Source organism: Protopterus annectens, chromosome 1.part1 (genome assembly GCF_019279795.1).
Source record: "Protopterus annectens isolate FY-2018-M chromosome 1.part1, PAN1.0, whole genome shotgun sequence".
Classification (NCBI taxonomy): domain Eukaryota; kingdom Metazoa; phylum Chordata; order Ceratodontiformes; family Protopteridae; genus Protopterus; species Protopterus annectens.
The window spans coordinates 1,514,001,543-1,514,018,244 of NC_056726.1; the positions used below are offsets into that span (position 1 = coordinate 1,514,001,543).

The 16,702-nt window shown below is 36.9% G+C and overlaps 1 protein-coding gene across 6 annotated transcripts in view; it reads left to right on the forward strand.

Annotated features, from left to right (window-relative positions):
- ADGRB2 (adhesion G protein-coupled receptor B2) overlaps positions 1–16,702 on the forward strand; it is a 5,411,420-nt gene that overhangs the window by 3,190,274 nt on the left and 2,204,444 nt on the right. For all 6 annotated transcript variants that reach the window (XM_044082710.1, XM_044082742.1, XM_044082734.1 and 3 more), the window contains one exon: positions 8,639–8,785. In XM_044082710.1, the coding sequence (XP_043938645.1) occupies positions 8,639–8,785 (147 nt within the window). The remainder of the gene's footprint in view (positions 1–8,638; positions 8,786–16,702) is intronic.

Consider the following 16,702-nt stretch of genomic DNA (forward strand, 5'->3'; position numbering starts at 1 on the left):
TAGATGGCAACATTTTACTTGGAAATTCTTGCATAGATCTTTCTTCAGACCTCATAAAATTGAATTAATGTTTAAAAAGAAGCAAGTTTGTTGGAGATGTAAACAGGAGCTTAAAGCAGATTGGCAACACATGTTCTTTGATTGGGTATTACATTATACCTTATTGGTATATCATTAATCTTTTTTACAGGCTTTATTTGGGATGCATTTTGTTTTAACTAATTCATTAATGTTTTAATACCCCTATTCCTGTCTGTGTTAAAAGAAGGAAATACCCTATTTTATGGTCCATTTTATCAATTGTGAGGAAAGTTATAACCAAGAATTGGAAGAATGAAGCTATACCCTCTTTCAGAGAATTCACAAATATTGCAACCTAAGTATGTCATCTGGAAAGTATTACCATTAAATCAAGATCTACTAGAATCACCTCGTACTATATTACGTTTACAAATTTCAAGGAACTGCTTGATAAACAAAAATAGCTATACTCATATCAATTTTAATGTATAGGAATTTTTTGGGGAATCTTAATTGTTATAGACACTCTTGTAAATAGTTGTTCTTGTTCATATTGTTCTTTTTATACACACAGATTTCTAAATACTATTATTGTCATGATCAATTTGTTTAGTTAACATCTAATACATTTAAAAAAAAGATGTATAGGATATTGAGGAAGGTTGAGTTAAAGTATTCAACTGCAGTACTAAAGGGAGATCTTTGAGTGGTACCCAGTTACATTTTTCAACTAGTTATTAAGTCTTGGGAGATATTTTTTTCTTATCTCAGGTTTGGTGGTAGGTGGTAAGTTAATGTGGATTTATTCAGTGTCAAGAGAATTTAAGTTGGAATATGTTCACTGAGGCTGTCTGGGAGACAGGGATACATTTGACCAGTTTGCAAGGATCCTGTCTGGGACTGAATGTTTATTTGATGTTTTGTCTACTCTAGTAGAAGTTTGGATTGTTTGTGAGAAACCATATAGGTTAATGTGGTCAGAGGGATTTTTAGAGTTGCAGGGAAGCCAATCCACATTAAAGTCACCCATTATAATTGTTTCCTGAGGGAGATATGTTACTATCCAGATTAGGATGTGTTCTGGAGTAGTCAGATTGGGTCAAGGTGGGATGTAGGCTCCCACTATGTTCAGATGTTTGTTTGGATTAATTATTAGTTTAGTAAACAGTATTTTGGGGTTGTTAAAGTTTGGAATGGTTAGGTCTATAGTTTCTAAACTGAGATTGTTTTTGTATAGAAAGGTGATACCACCACCTCTTTTCTGTTGTCTATCTAGCCTATGTATATTGTATCCTGGGGGAAGTATTTCATTGCTAGAGATGTCTGTTTTAGCCTGGTTTCTGTTATAAGGGCTATATCTGGAGTATATAGAGCAAGGGTAGCATGCACTTTTTGAATTGTGTTCATGACGCTCCTGAGATTTATATTAAGTACTAGTAAGTCCATATCAATTTTGGGGACAGTTAATAGTTGTTTGGGATGAGTTGGGGTGTGAAGCTCTGGATGGGTTGGATTTGTTTGTGGGCCAGGGTTGGGGTGAATGCCCCCACTAAGTATGAGCTCTGATGCAATGTGAAGTATAAATTTTAATCTTTAATCTGTACTCCCTGTTGTTGTCTGTCATTGAGATTGGTTTCTCCTGTTCTGATATCCACGTTTCTTCTTCTCTATCACAGTGCTCATTATTGTACTGCCCATCTCAGGCACTTCAACTCCATCACTTCAGCCATCTTTAACAGCTCTACCTTCCCTTCATTTCCTTGCTTTCTGTGTTCTGGTCACACTACTGAATTAGTTGCATCTCTGACATTAGTTTATTAAATACTTCCCCCAACATTTTGTGTCAATTGACTTTATCACCTGTGAATCAAGAACCAACCTCTTCATTCAGATTGCTGTTTTCATGAAGGCATATTTCTTTAATGCTTGAATCTGTTAACCTGTTCCACTGGTTTTGGTTGTATCCCAATTTACAGCTTCTTCTAATTTCCCTGATATGCTGATATTACTGCCTTCATCCAGTGTGCCGTTACTTTTGTTTTCCAGTCGTGAATCATTTGCTTCAATTCCTCTTCAGAGTCTGCTTGTAGTGCCACAGAGTTTATATACAGCGACTTTCTTGTACTGTACCCTCCATCTTGTCTATTGATGTAGTCCATCAGCAGCATGAACAGGAGTGCTCATGGCTTTATCCTGATGCACACCCTTAGCTACTAGGAAACCCCTCTGCGAATCTGAACGAGGTTTGTCTGTGTATCATTAGGTTGTCGCACACAGCCTGCACTCATTTACTAATGTATTGAGGGCTCTGAACCATCAAAAAACTGCCCAAGTCAGCTTGCTTGGACTTCTGTCATATACTTTTTCCATGTCTAAGAATGCTCAGTTAGACTCTTTCCTTCTCTCCAGCTTCTGCTCCATTGTCTGTCTCACTGCAAACATCTGCTTTGTTGTGCTACATCCTAAGTTACAACTGTTTGCCTGCCATTTTACTTTCTACTGGTCTGCGTTTGCTACCTCTGTAATGTCTGAGGTACTGTCTTGTTGGTATTACTGGCAACAACAGAATGGTAAGAATGGTTTTATTCCTTGCAGCTTGCCCTGTGTTAGGAAAAATTTCAACTAGACAAAATCTGTCATTATCCAGGAATGTTTCATTTGGACAAGGAGTTAAGGTGGCATCGTAGTTATCCCAAGAACTTCAAAAAACAAACACCCCCCCACCCCATTGTTTTAGCTTCCAGATACAGTTGCAGAAATTATTGTGTTTGAGCTACTATAAGGCAATCATTTAAATAAGAGCAAAATGTTTTAATTCTGACCTCCTTTGATGTGCAAACACATAAAAAACATTTTGTAAATACCTTCAGGAGTGTGGATAGGCTAAACGATAGAATGCACTGCTTGCAGGTTCAGAGTTTCCTGTGAGGGTTTACTGCAATGAAGACTAGATCTCCCATGTTCAGAGGTGCCATCGAAACTTCTGTTTTATGAAGAGCAGTATAAGATTTTTATAATTACTTTGTTCAAATTTGATAGTTTAGTAGAGTCCTCAACAGTTTATCTTTCTCTAGAAGCATAAGCAATCTGGAATAATAATAATAAAAAAAAAAAAAAAAAAACTTTGATGTTGTTGTTGTTTACCTGGGGTCCATTGTATCTTCACCTTTTATAATTGCTCCATTAGACTTAAGACAGACTGGGTCTAAAGATGGATATTCTGAAGACTTCACACACACACACACACACACACACACACACACACACACACACACACACACACACACACATGCACGCACATGCGCGCGCGGATACACATACACACACACACACACACACACACACACACACACACACACACACACACGCACGCATGTACAAACACAAACATCTGCACATCTACACACGCATGCACACACATGCGCACACACACACACACACACACACACACACACACACACACACACACACACACCCACACACACAAACACATGTAAGGTTTAGTAATATTTCTCCAGCACCAACACCCCCTTCTCTGTTTTGATGATAATGCTGCTACCAGCTGTACCACTCTAGCACAGCAAACACACAATTAACATTTTCCATTAAACAAGCCAGATTTACTGGTGTAGCAGCAATAGAAGGGAGGCCAACAGCTGTGTTCACACCAGGTTTGCATTCTGCTCATACACCATAAACTAGTTTGTAAAACTTCTTAATTTAAAATAAATAAAATTAAGCAATTTAATTTTTAAAGTCAAACATAGCACGACACAGCTATAAAATTGCACAATAACTACAAAATATGTTCAGACAGACTGACTATAGAAGAACTGTAACTAACATATTATCTGGACTTATCATTTCCAGTAGTTAAAGATCAACTTAATTTCTATCTTTGCTTGTAAATCTAAACAACAGTTGTACGATTTTAAAGTTCCAGGATGAACTGCATCCAGGAATGCAGTCCACTGATTAAAGACTACAAGTAGGGTAGCACGCATTAACCAGATAGACCCACTGGACACAAAGTACCTTTTCAGTGGTAACCAGAGAGCAATAAGCAATGTCTAGTTAAGAGATTTGCATAGGATCACACAGTAGGCAAATGAGTGCCCGGGGAATCAAACCTTGTACCCCAGGAACTTCAGCTCACAGTCTTAACCCTCCACACCAACTGACATAAAATAGCCACATCCAGCGTTTCCTGTTTGTCTTCATCTTAAATCTAAGGTTTCATGTTTCCACAGACATCTACTTTTTTTGGGGTAGGTCCAAGTAAAGTAATGCTTTCCGTTGATCTGAAATAGCATTTCAAGAAGCACCAAGACTTAAATATTGCAAATAGCTTCAGCAGCAAAAGATAAATGTGCACTTCTGCCTTGGGTAACAGCAAACACCTACTGCATTCAAAAGGTGTACCTAAACGGGTAACCACTGCATTTTGTTTTTCCATTTGATAAGCTTGCATCACTTTTTTGTTTACAACTACAGTACATATTTTACATGTTGCAAGACGTACTGATCTTATTTTATACAGCCTTTTATGAAAAAAATGTCATTTATCTCATCTTAATACAGCTTTCTGAAAGTAATCTTCAGTCAGCCTGTCACATTTCCCCAGTGAAAACAACTACATTTACTTTAGGTAAAAACCCATTTTCTGCACCAAGGACAGTGAGAATGCTGCTGAGTGTGCTTTTAAATTACTGGACAGATTTTTCCTACTTGTCAGTTTCCAGCATATGCTAGAGTTAGCATGTCTGGATGTTGAGAATAAGAAGGAGGAACACCTTTAAAGGTGTAAAAAAAGGAGGAAGAACAGATCAGTTTAATTATTTTACATGCACCTTCTCTATATATCTCTTTCTGGAAGATGGTCATATAAAAATTTTCTCCCACTTAGTTCATGGTTGCACTTTCAGTAATGTCTTTTGTGAGTGAGAACCTGGAGATTACAATGATGTATTATTGGATCAGTCTGCATCTAGTGCAGAATTTATCTGTCCTCTATGCAAATATTCCTCTTTTTCAAATATCCCCAGTATGATACGAGTATGCACCCCAACCACATTATCCGAAACATACCCAAATCTTAATTCCTCAGGATTCACAGAATTTGTTATGTCCAAACATTGGAACATTCTTACTGCTAATGATGAACTCACACCTCTGATTGGTGATGTATGTAAGTATGGATATAGAAGAGGCAGGACACTTGGGTAATTTTTTTCACATTTTAGAAGGGTAAGCTCGGCTATACACCACCAATTAACCATGACAGGTGGCAAATTATGGGGTACTTACAACTGTGGTCATTGCTCATCATGTCCATTCATTTTCACATCCAAACAGTTCACCAGCAAAAACACTGACAGGATTTTTGACCTGAAATTTTTTGGCAATTGTAATAGTGATTGTGTGGTGTACCTTGCAACATGTACATGTGGCTCATTTTATGTTGGACAAACATCACGACCACTTTGTTTACGTATGTCTGAGCATTGTAGTGACACACGAACCAAGAGAGAGACCAATGCTCTATACAGACATTGTTTACAACACAACTCAGCCAGATTCCAGTTCACTATTATTGACAGAATTCTTGGTGACAGATCCAACAAGCAAGCATGGCACTCAATCCTTACTAAAAAAGAGAAGTATTGGATCATTAAACTGGGTGCTTTGTTTTCTCCCGGTTTGAATGACCATTTATAATATTAGGTGTTTTATTGTTATTTTTTTACAATATATATTAATAATCTGGTTTTATTGCATAACTTTTCATTCTCTACACGGGAAGCAATTTGAATGTTGGGAAGATGACTTTGGGAAGAATCCTATTGGATGGTTCATGTTATATATATGTGTGTGTCACTTCACAGTTGTAACTACTTTCATTCCCAGGAAAGGAATTGGAGGATTGAGGAAAGCCTGTTGGCTGAAAGCAGTCTGGGATGCTTATTATACTTTAATAAAATACTTATGTATTTATTTATTAGTCTCATTTGGTGCTTGTCACTGGATTTGGTGCTGACATTTTTTGTCTACTTGTATCAGTTCCTGCCTTGCACCTGGTCCTACTTGCAGAGGGTTTTTTTTCTGGCATGGGGGACTTACATAGGAATATCTATCTGGGAGATTTAGGCTTATGACAATACACTGTTTCAGATGGAGTAGGGTATCCTTGATGTCGGCTACTGTGTATTATGGATTGTATTAAAAAAAATATTTTCTCTGGTAGTGTATAGTACAAATTGTGGGGAAAAGCAGGTTCATGCTGGAGGCTGCCTGCCTTGATAGTAGCAGTTTTTCTTTCTTTCTTTGACAAGGTCCAGGAACTCTTTTTGGGATTTCAGTAATGAAGACCTCTACCACTTTTTGTTGAGAGTGTAATTTATGAACCTGCAGGAAAGCATTACATTGGTCTGTGTCCTGTATTTATATTGGACTACACTTTACTTTATATGGCACTTTTATGTAGCTTTATGGTTGGATATTGTGCTTCCTTTATGGGAATCAGTAAAAATACTTATGAACCATTCTGTCAGAGCCATTAAATCCCCGGTGAGTCCCCTTCTGTGGGAACCATTAAATCACTCATGAGACCCCTTCTGTGGGGACCATTAAATCACCCGTGAGACCCCTTCTGTGGGGACCATTAAATCACCCATGAGACCCCTTCTGTGGGAACCATTAAATCACCCATGAGACCCCTTCTGTGAGAACCATTACATCACCTGATCTTTTTCTCCTACACATGAGATTTTAGATCTTTTCCCTGTTTCAGTTTGTCTCCTTAATTACCCATTTCCCCACTAACTTTTTCCTTTTGGCTTCCATTTTCTGACTTCTGGAAGTATTCTTGGTCCTAGACAAGGCTTCATTTACTAGAATGTTCTTCTAAACTTCCTCAGACTTTCAAACTTTTTTTTTCTGGTACAAAGAGAAAGCTTTTAAATGTCCTAATTTGATAACTTTGTAGCTTCATGTGTCATGGCAGCAGCCTATACTTTTTTAAATATAATTTAATTTTATGCAAAGAAATTTGCTACAATTTAAGTTTGGTTGAAGAAATGGCAAATTTTCCACAGCTTAGTGTTATAAAATATGTTGATTTGTTTTTCAGATTCTGTTTGCTGCAGCTTATCAGTCTACAATTGTTTTAAATCCTTTTTACATTTTTAGTGAAAAGGTGTACAAAAACACACACTGTCAAGTGTTGGTGGGTTACACTCATACAGGATAAAGAGGGGTAAATGCTCCCACTGTAATTCATCCAGATACATCTACAAAAAGATAAAAACAACTAGCCATAAACGTGTCTGGAAGAAAAACAGATTAGGAGTTTTTGCAGGGAACAATGGCCTAGACAGGGGGCAAGCTCCCCAAACTGACATATACAAGCTCCACAGTTGCAAGCACATGAAAGAGGGAGAAATCTCCCCCACAAAAGCAATTACTTCTGTTGCAAATTTAGAAAATGCATTGGCAGTGCTTTCTTATGAAAAAGAGCAACTGAGGAGTTTATCTTCAACTAGCTGATTTCGACCAGGTGGCACTTCTTTATGTGAGTTTAAACTAGTTGGGGTGTAGGAATTATGGACTATATTATGGAAGATGGTGCATAATAAATGGGTTATACCATTAGTAGCTTTATTAAGTTTCAAACAAAGCTCACAATATTAAATAATATGTACAGCCAGCAGGCAAAATCACTTATATAAGGGAGATTTGTAAGTTTAGAAGAAAAAAACTTATTCTTCTGATAAGAAGAAATGTTCTTAATAAAGATAAAGTCATAAATCTTTTTAAAATGATAGAACTGATAGGTCTTTATTAACTAGTGTTAAGTGCTAATCCAGATGAATCCTGTCCTGTAGTTGGGAAGTACTGTTTGATTAACTGATTTACTCCAAGTCAGACAATAAAGAAACAGAGGCTGATGAAATCAAACCGTGGATTACAGGAAGCAGCTCGTAGCCTTAACTTGGTGTACTAACTGCCAGATGTCCACAGCCTTAATCCTCTGCTGTAACTGACAGACTATTTTTTAAAGACAAATGATCATCCTGCAACAATATCAGCTGAGTGGCTAATACTTTCGCAATGAAGAGAAGAGCTGAGCAGAACATATACCAAATCATCTTACATATTTCATCCTCACACCATCAAATTTTATTGCTTTTGATAGTATAAAACCAGAACAAGTCTTCACAAGGAGATGCCATAAAGAAACAAGGGCCATACCAAACCAGCTTCTCGGTGGATAAACACAGATTTTATGATTTACTGCAACAGAGACCTTTGTTACTCACTTTGGCAGCAGACATGATGTAACTGCAACACTATCACAAGTTATATTCTGAGTACTATATTATGACAAACATAAATGTTTAAGGCCATTTTGTTGTTTTACATGTACTGTAATAATTGTTTGACATGCACGTTAACAATGCCAAATTGCAATGAGAAAAAAAAATGTATGCAGTGAAACAATGCCGGTTATGAAAAGCAAGGCCAACACAGTTCTTTTAATATCTAAAATATGCAGACTGAAATGTTTAAATGTAATGTGTTAACAGAATGTTATAATCGGTGTTTCACTCTTTTGCAGTGATTAGCATTCAGAGAGAACCTGTAAGTGCCGTCTCCAGCGATATTAACTTCCCAATGAAGGGCAGGAGAGGAATGAAGGAATGGGCACGGTATTCCGATGACAAACTCTTTATTCCCAAGGAGGTTTTCAGCCTCTCATCTTCAGGTCTGTTTCTGCACCAGCTTCAAAAATAACTTGTTTGGGGGTCATTTTCAAGCCTTGATGCTTTCTTTCTAGAATGTTCTTCTTATTTGAGTATCATAACATTTTGATTCATTAACTTTTGCTATTTCCTTTATATTTTATCAGCAGGTGCTTTGTAAGCACACATCAGGTGTTATATGCTGCTATTTTCTTATCCTTTCACTGTCACGAGGTATCAAAGTTTGATTTGTTGGCGGTGCTTTTGTTATCCAACGTTGTACAGCTCATACAAGAGGACGAGCTTAGTGGCAGATGTATTTTGGTTTATGTCTTTTTAATTCTTTCATTTCTCCAAGGTTTTGTGATTTTGGAGGAAGTACTTGTAAAGATCAAGATATGTAGGGTGCAGGCAGCCCCCTGGCAAAAACATTCCCTTTTGGTATTTAATGCTGTTTTGAGCTAGGAGTTTGTGCTCACTTTTTGTTATCTGGATGTGTTGGTTGCAATGTTTTATAGCACTGTACGTTTGGTCTTTGATTTATCATTACAGTCCCATTTATACTGATGTGTAAACTGTGTCTTGTGCTAACAGTTCAGAATTTCAAATATTCAGAAAAACTTGTAAACATGATGGGTAACAATTTCATAGCTGTGGACCATTGCACCTACATTCTGGCAGTGTAGTAAATCTGTTCTAGGCAGCAACATCTGTTATTCAAATTAATGTTTATGCTTCATCAAAATACTACAGATTTGTAATTGAGCTTCTGTATCAGGAATTGTAATGTGAGCCTGAGCTTCTGTACATCCTATGTGTGTCACTGACTCTGCACTGTAGCACAAGTGGTAAAAGGCTTCGTTTCCAGATTGGTGCTGCACAATATCATACTGGAAATTTGTATGGTCATTACTGGGAGTGCTGACCTTTCTGCTGTGCTTAATATTCTTGGCCGGTCTTCATTACTCAACCACTTTAACTCTCTAAGCCACAATGCTGGCTTCAGATCTGTCACATGATAGTGGAAATGTGAAGGATAAAATGACAGCGATTTTGGAAATAAATATTAGGTCTCTGCGCTCCTTCTTGTATCCCACTCTGAATTTTTAGGATTTCAAAAGCCTTTGGCTATTTTCCCCTCAGTCTGCAGAATGGTGGGCCAAGTGTCCAACTCTCATCTTGGCCCAGCAGGAATTATAAATATGTCAGAAATTACCCAGATTGAGCTTTAAAGATGTGAAACAAACCTTACAGTGTACTATTAGTAAGTGCTTCATCATGGTGTGTGCTTTCCTTGTGAACAGCATTTATCTCACAGATTCGCTCCATGGCTATAGTTCATAAGAATGAATGTTCAAAAGATCAAATGTTCTGTTTTTCATGAGTTGCCTCATTTAATGCTAGCTGCTTTGTGTGTGTGTGTGTGTGTGTGTGTGTGTGTGTGTGTGTGTGTGTGTGTGTGTGTGTGTGTGTGTGTGTGATCGTGGTACAGTGGGGCCTGGGAATTTACCCTCTCCCCGTTGTTATGGGATCTTGGAATTAGTATATATGATTAGCAAAGGGTGTGGAAGGTAGCAATCCCCATATAGGAGTGCAAGGGGGGCTTGTTCCCTGCATAAAATATTGTGTTTTTTTCTTGTGATTTCATCTTTGTAGAGCGATTGTTTTTTTCAGTCATAAGAGTATATTCATTCTTTGATGAGGCAATCTTGTCTATAACTTTATAGCTGTATGATTCCCTCATGGAAGAGGACAGGAAGCTATTTTCTAATAATGTACTAATTTTTCTGTTCCTTCTGTGTCATTTTGAAATATCTGTATACATTTCTTTAGTGTGGTGTGTCTTCATACGATTAATTGTGATTGAGGTAAGTATCTTTTAATGGGTAAAATTCCTTCATATTATGAAATAGGTACATGATATATATTTAATGACTTTATTACTAAAATGCAGAATATTAGTTTTAATTGAATTTATCCACATCAGGTATACCGAAAGAAATCAGTCCATAACAAACTGAAGTCTGCATTACAAACAATTACCATACAACTTCATTTCTTGTTCTGAAGAGATCGTTTTTATAATGTACAACACTACAGTTAAAACTGCAAAACCCAGTGTCTGGAGGTTAAAGATATCCGGTCACAACAGTTTGTGTATTTGCTTGATTGTAAAACTGAACATGTTCTACTTTATAAACTAAAATACAATAAGGTGAAATTAATTACATTACAGAGATGCAAAAACACAAAAATGCTTGCATTTTCCCCCGTCACATCTCAAGACAGTAATACTTGTTAAGCGAAGGAGGTAGTGTATAGCATAATCTTGTGGTTTTACTACAAATTAGTAGAAACATTATGTAACGTGGTAGGTAATAGTTTTTTATATAGTCTAAAACAGATTGGAATGACACTTTTGGAATGTTAATATGTATCAATCAGCTTAAGAAAAACAAAAAAAAGTTCATTTTGGAATTTGAAAGATGAAGTTATTCAGGACAGGCTAGAATTACTCCAGATGTTAAGATCTAAGGGGGTCAGGACATGTATTTTGTTACAAGTTGTACAAGTTTTCCATATTGTTTTTGAAAAGTACGCTTGGTGAATCACTTATAATGTTATTGGATTCACTGAAATATGTTTTAACTAATAAACTCTGCATTTTTGTAGACGAGATAGACATGTAGCAGAAATTACTAAACGTAGAGGAATATGTAATGAAAAACATCTATAAGAAAAGGCAGCTTTCCACATGAAAATGTTCACTGTGTTGGGAAGTTTTAAATGAAAGGTACTATTAATCAGCAGGCTTTCTTTCACAAAGCACTTGTACCTTAGTTGTGTGGGAGTAGTGAAAGCAGTCTTTTGGGAGCTTCCTTGTTAGGCAGATGTGTTTGATATGCTCTGTGGAATTATTGTCATCAGGTTGATTAATTAGTAGTAAACAATATCTACAGCTTTCTATAATGCATGTGTGCCAGTTTGTATAATTACATTTAGTGTTCTTCCTAGTTCAGGCTCATATGAAACATTTTCTGAGGTTGCTGTTTGCTGGACCATACAGGATGCTTTCACTTCTGCTAACTGTTACATGTAGAAAAAGACACATTACAAAGGAGAATGCCCCCCTTACATTCATCAATATGATATAATGTTATGTATTCCAGATCCCTGCTTTTGTTCATTTAACACAAATAGTTTCACATTGAGGTTTTACTGTTTTTAAGGTAAATGTTTTGACTATCATTTTTCTGAGCTTATGAAATGCAAAATGAATCTGAGTCACTGCATTTTCTCTGCGATGATTTTTTTCTGTATTTCATAAGTTTATAGATCCATAGGCTGTTACTGGACTAATGATCACTATGGACTGTACAAGCCTAACTCCATACCTTAAAACCATTTGGGTCCCAACTAGCCTTGACTTCTGAGAAGTAGATGCCAAACAGGATAAGGCCCAACACAGAAACCTGTGGTATTCTGACAGTTACTGGTCTCTTGAAGGAGGTGGTCTCACTTATCCTGACTTATTGGGTCCTGTCTGTGGGCCAGCCAGTGATCCAGCAGGTTATATAGGGATGTATGCCTATCTCCGTAGCTAGTCAACAATGCCTGAGTGTCATATTGTATCAAATGTCTTGGCTAGGTCAAGATATACAGTATGCTCTGTTTAACAATTGTCCATTGTCTTGGTGACTTTCTCAAAGAAGTTAGCCAGGTTAAGTAGGCATGACCTTCCCATAACAAAGCTAAAATGGGATGGGGCTGTGTCTGTAAGTTGCCAATGTCCTTGTTCATCATTTCCATGATAATTCATTCCATGGCTTTGCATACTAAGCTTTTTAAGTCTGATGGGTCTTTTGATCCCTGAGTCAGTTGATGTGTTGCCCTTGTGGAGGGGAATGACTGCTGTGGTCTTTCATTCACTGGAACATACTGAAAACTGAAAAACTGAAAGCAGCAAAAACAAACCTAATAAAATCAAAAGCTGCTATGGTAAATTTCCTTATGGAGCACACCATGGTTCTGGTTTACATTATGAACTAATTGACATGTTAGTAAACATGGGTTGGACTTGATGAAAATTGTCATTGGGGACAATTCTAAAAAAATGGACATTTTATCGCAACATATATGTAGTTTGGACACCAGTATAAAATGGACTTATTATTCGACCAATATATAGATTCATATTACAGGGTGGACAATTCAGTAGACCACCAGGTTGTTGTGTTAAAAATCCCGCAAAATCAAAACAATTTCAGAGAAGCAAAAGCTTACAGACCATGTACAGGATATCCTGCTCCAAAATCTAACATTGCATCGACTTCTTGTAATGCTATAGATACCGGCACAGAGTTAGGTCATAATAGTTCGGTGTCTGATGATCTTCAACTTCATCTAGACAATCGAGGATATCTAAGTTTCACTGACCCCTCTTTGTTGGATGAAGCAATCCAACTGGAGGAGCAATTAGTGCCCATCCCAGACCCCAGTCAATGAAAAAGCGGGGGTACATCAATTTGATAAGTTTAGATCGGGGCCAGTCCAAGAAATGATATTCACTGAAGCTCCTAGTATTAAAAACAAAGAGGTAGTTACCTCTAGAAATGGGTTTAAAATGTTCAATTATTCCAAAGTAAAAGTCACTGATGCACATTTGAATCTTTTTGAGAAGGCTTCACCTTTGTCTCTACACCAAAATTTAATGTGTCTGATACCTTGGTGGAAATAAAACTCTTTGTAAGGAAATTGAACTTGTGTGCTATTTTCAATGGTGCCAATGAAATATGATGTCCTAGCTCGATTAAGAAAAAAGTACGTCTATTCCTTCTAGTGTATATTTAATATCTGCTTCTGAGAATTTGTGCAGATGTGATATACACTCGCTAGGGCAGTCTTCACTTCCTTACAGTAATAACTTGGGCAAAGATGAAAGGGGGGCCCTAAGCTGTCTAAGAACTAATGGGTCAATGGGATTATGAGACCTGACAAAGGGGGAGGGGTAGTGCTAATGGACCCTACGGAATACTCCAGCAAAATGTTACTACGGGACCCTACTGAGTACTCCAGTAAAATGTTATTGTTAGATGTAAATAAATAGCTTACTTTATCTATTAACGAGATTATTAATTTATTTATTCATTTAGCATTTGTTTACAAAGAAAGTCCAACTTGGAACAAAGCCAATTCTTCGAGGAGGCCCAGGGAGAAATGCTCCAGGCATACATCTTTGTAATGTGGGAGGAAACCAGAGCACCTGAAGGGAACCCACACAAATGCAGAGAGGATATACAGACTCCGCACAGAAGGCACTCCAGCCAAGAATCAAACAGGAGAACCTCTTGCTGTGAGGCAACATCACTACCACTGCACCACTGCACCATCCAAAAAAAACGGCATCTCCAAAAATTGATTTATATTTGGAAGAGCTATTACGCAGTGGGTTTATTTCTCATTCTACCTATGAATTTTTACACATTAGCAACCCATGGTGCCAACTATATTCAGCATCCCAAAGATACATAAGGACATATTTAAAACCCCTTTGAGACCTCCGAAAAAGTGTCCTTATCAATAGGACTTCAAAAACATTCACCAAAGAAAATAAATGCATTTTAAGATATTCTTGGGATTTTCTGAGACAGTTGCCTCCAAATAAGGATATTGGTGATATGTATCTTGTGTGTATAGATGTGGTCGACCTCTATATGTATCTTGTGTGTATAGATATGGTAGACCTCTATATGTATCTTGTGTGTATAGATGTAGTCGACCTCTATATGTATCTTGTGTGTATAGATATGGTAGGCCTCTATATGTATCTTGTGTGTATAGATGTGGTCGACCTCTATATGTATCTTGTGTGTATAGATGTGGTAGACCTCTATATGTATCTTGTGTGTATAGATGTGGTCGACCTCTATATGTATCTTGTGTGTATAGATGTGGTAGACCTCTATATGTATCTTGTGTGTATAGATGTGGTAGACCTCTATATGTATCTTGTGTGTATAGATGTGGTCGACCTCTATATGTATCGTGTGTGTATAGATGTGGTAGACCTCTTTGGATGTATTCCATTGGTTAAATGTTTGGAGAGTTTCTCAGCAGTGATAATTTGTAGTTCATCTGTTACAGATCAATACACTATTCTGATGAACTTCATGAATTGATGTTAGACAACAATTTTATAGCCTTTGAAGGTAAATATTACAAGCAAGTGCAGGTTGGAGCTATGGGCACAGTATGTGCCCCGATTTAATCAAATATTGTATTGTGATCCTGGGAACAAAATACAATTTTTAACTCCCGTTAGAAAAATAGGTCCCTCTACACCTGATATCTGGATGACATACTCATACTACAATCTGACAACAGAAGTAGTTTAGAAGAATATTTATCTTTCATAAATTCTACCACTTCATTTTTAAGATTCACATATGCGGTCTCAGAAACTTCAGCTAACTATCTGGATGTAACAGTTTATAAAGAAGGAGGTAAAATTAAGTCCACTTTAGATAAGAAGCCTGCATTTTCAAATTCCTGCTTACATTTTTCCACTTCCCATCTGATCTTTCAAAAGAAATCCTTATTTAAAGGGCAGTTTGTAAGGATCAGTGGAATGGTCAGTGATAATGCAGTACTAGGCCTAGAGTGTGGGAAACTTGATAATATGTTTATGTAAAGAGGGTATCCTAAAAAATTTTGTGGAAAAAAATCAAAGATGAAGTACTATCCTCAGGAAAAAAGTCAAAGATGAAGTACTATCCTTGAGGACCTCTACATCTGGTCCTATTTTGGGACAATCTGAACCAGCTAATATTGCATCGGTCAGTTGTGATTTTACAAGACGTTTTGTATTAAGTTACCATCCACCTAGCAAGAACATGAAGAGAATCATTTTGAAATACTGGGCAGTCTTTATGTCTGATAGATCATTATTACAGTAACTTGGAGATGAACCCAAAATTATATATAGAAACGTCTGAATCTTAAAAATATTTTTGAGAAACCTCCAGTGACATTTCCGATTTCCATATTGGGTATGAGGAAATGTGGACAAAGTAAATAATGCCCTATGATATTAGAAGCACAAGAAATATTTTTGGGTTCACCCAGAATGAAAGTAAAATTGGACCGCAGTTATAACTACACCTCAAGAGAGGTTGTGTACATTGCTTGGTAAGACCCCTGTGGAGCATATTATGTGGGGGAGACTGAAAGGGCATTTAATAAAAGAATCTATGAGCATGTTTATGACATGTGTAAAATTCACACTAACAATGCCCTTTTTAAGCATACCACACTATGCAAAGATTGTATCAGGTTCCATTTTGCAATCTTAGAGAAGGTGCATCATCTTCCCGGGGGGGGGGGTGTCCAAAGGAGCTGAGATGGTAGTCATGTTTCAATTAACAGGAGCCACCAGGACTCAATGAGCATGTTTCAGTTAAAAGCATTTTAAAGATTAAAGCATTGGAGTTATAACAATAACAAGAAATAAAAAATAAGAAGTTGAAACCAATTAGTAGCTTCACCTTTAGATTCTAATATGTTTTATTGCATTTTAGCACAATGGTACTCAATCTTTGATTTTGACTATATTTAGTATACGCTTTTACTATGAAAATGTAAACAGACTGAAAAGATCCACTGATGCTATTTAAGTACTTAAGTATACTAATTCTAAGAGTGTCACTTGAAGTTATTAAGTTAATTAAGTATTGAAATAGATTTCATTGCTTAACATGCATAACTGGCTTCATTACTTAAGACATTTTAAGTTGATATAGGGCTGTATAATATCTTTATTCATTTGTAGTTTGGTTCTGAAGAAGTCTGCATTGTAAATGCATGTAGACAAAAGTGCTTAACCTATTTTAAAGCTTGTAATAAAAAACGTATGCCTGTGAGTGCAGTTTATTTAGCGTGGA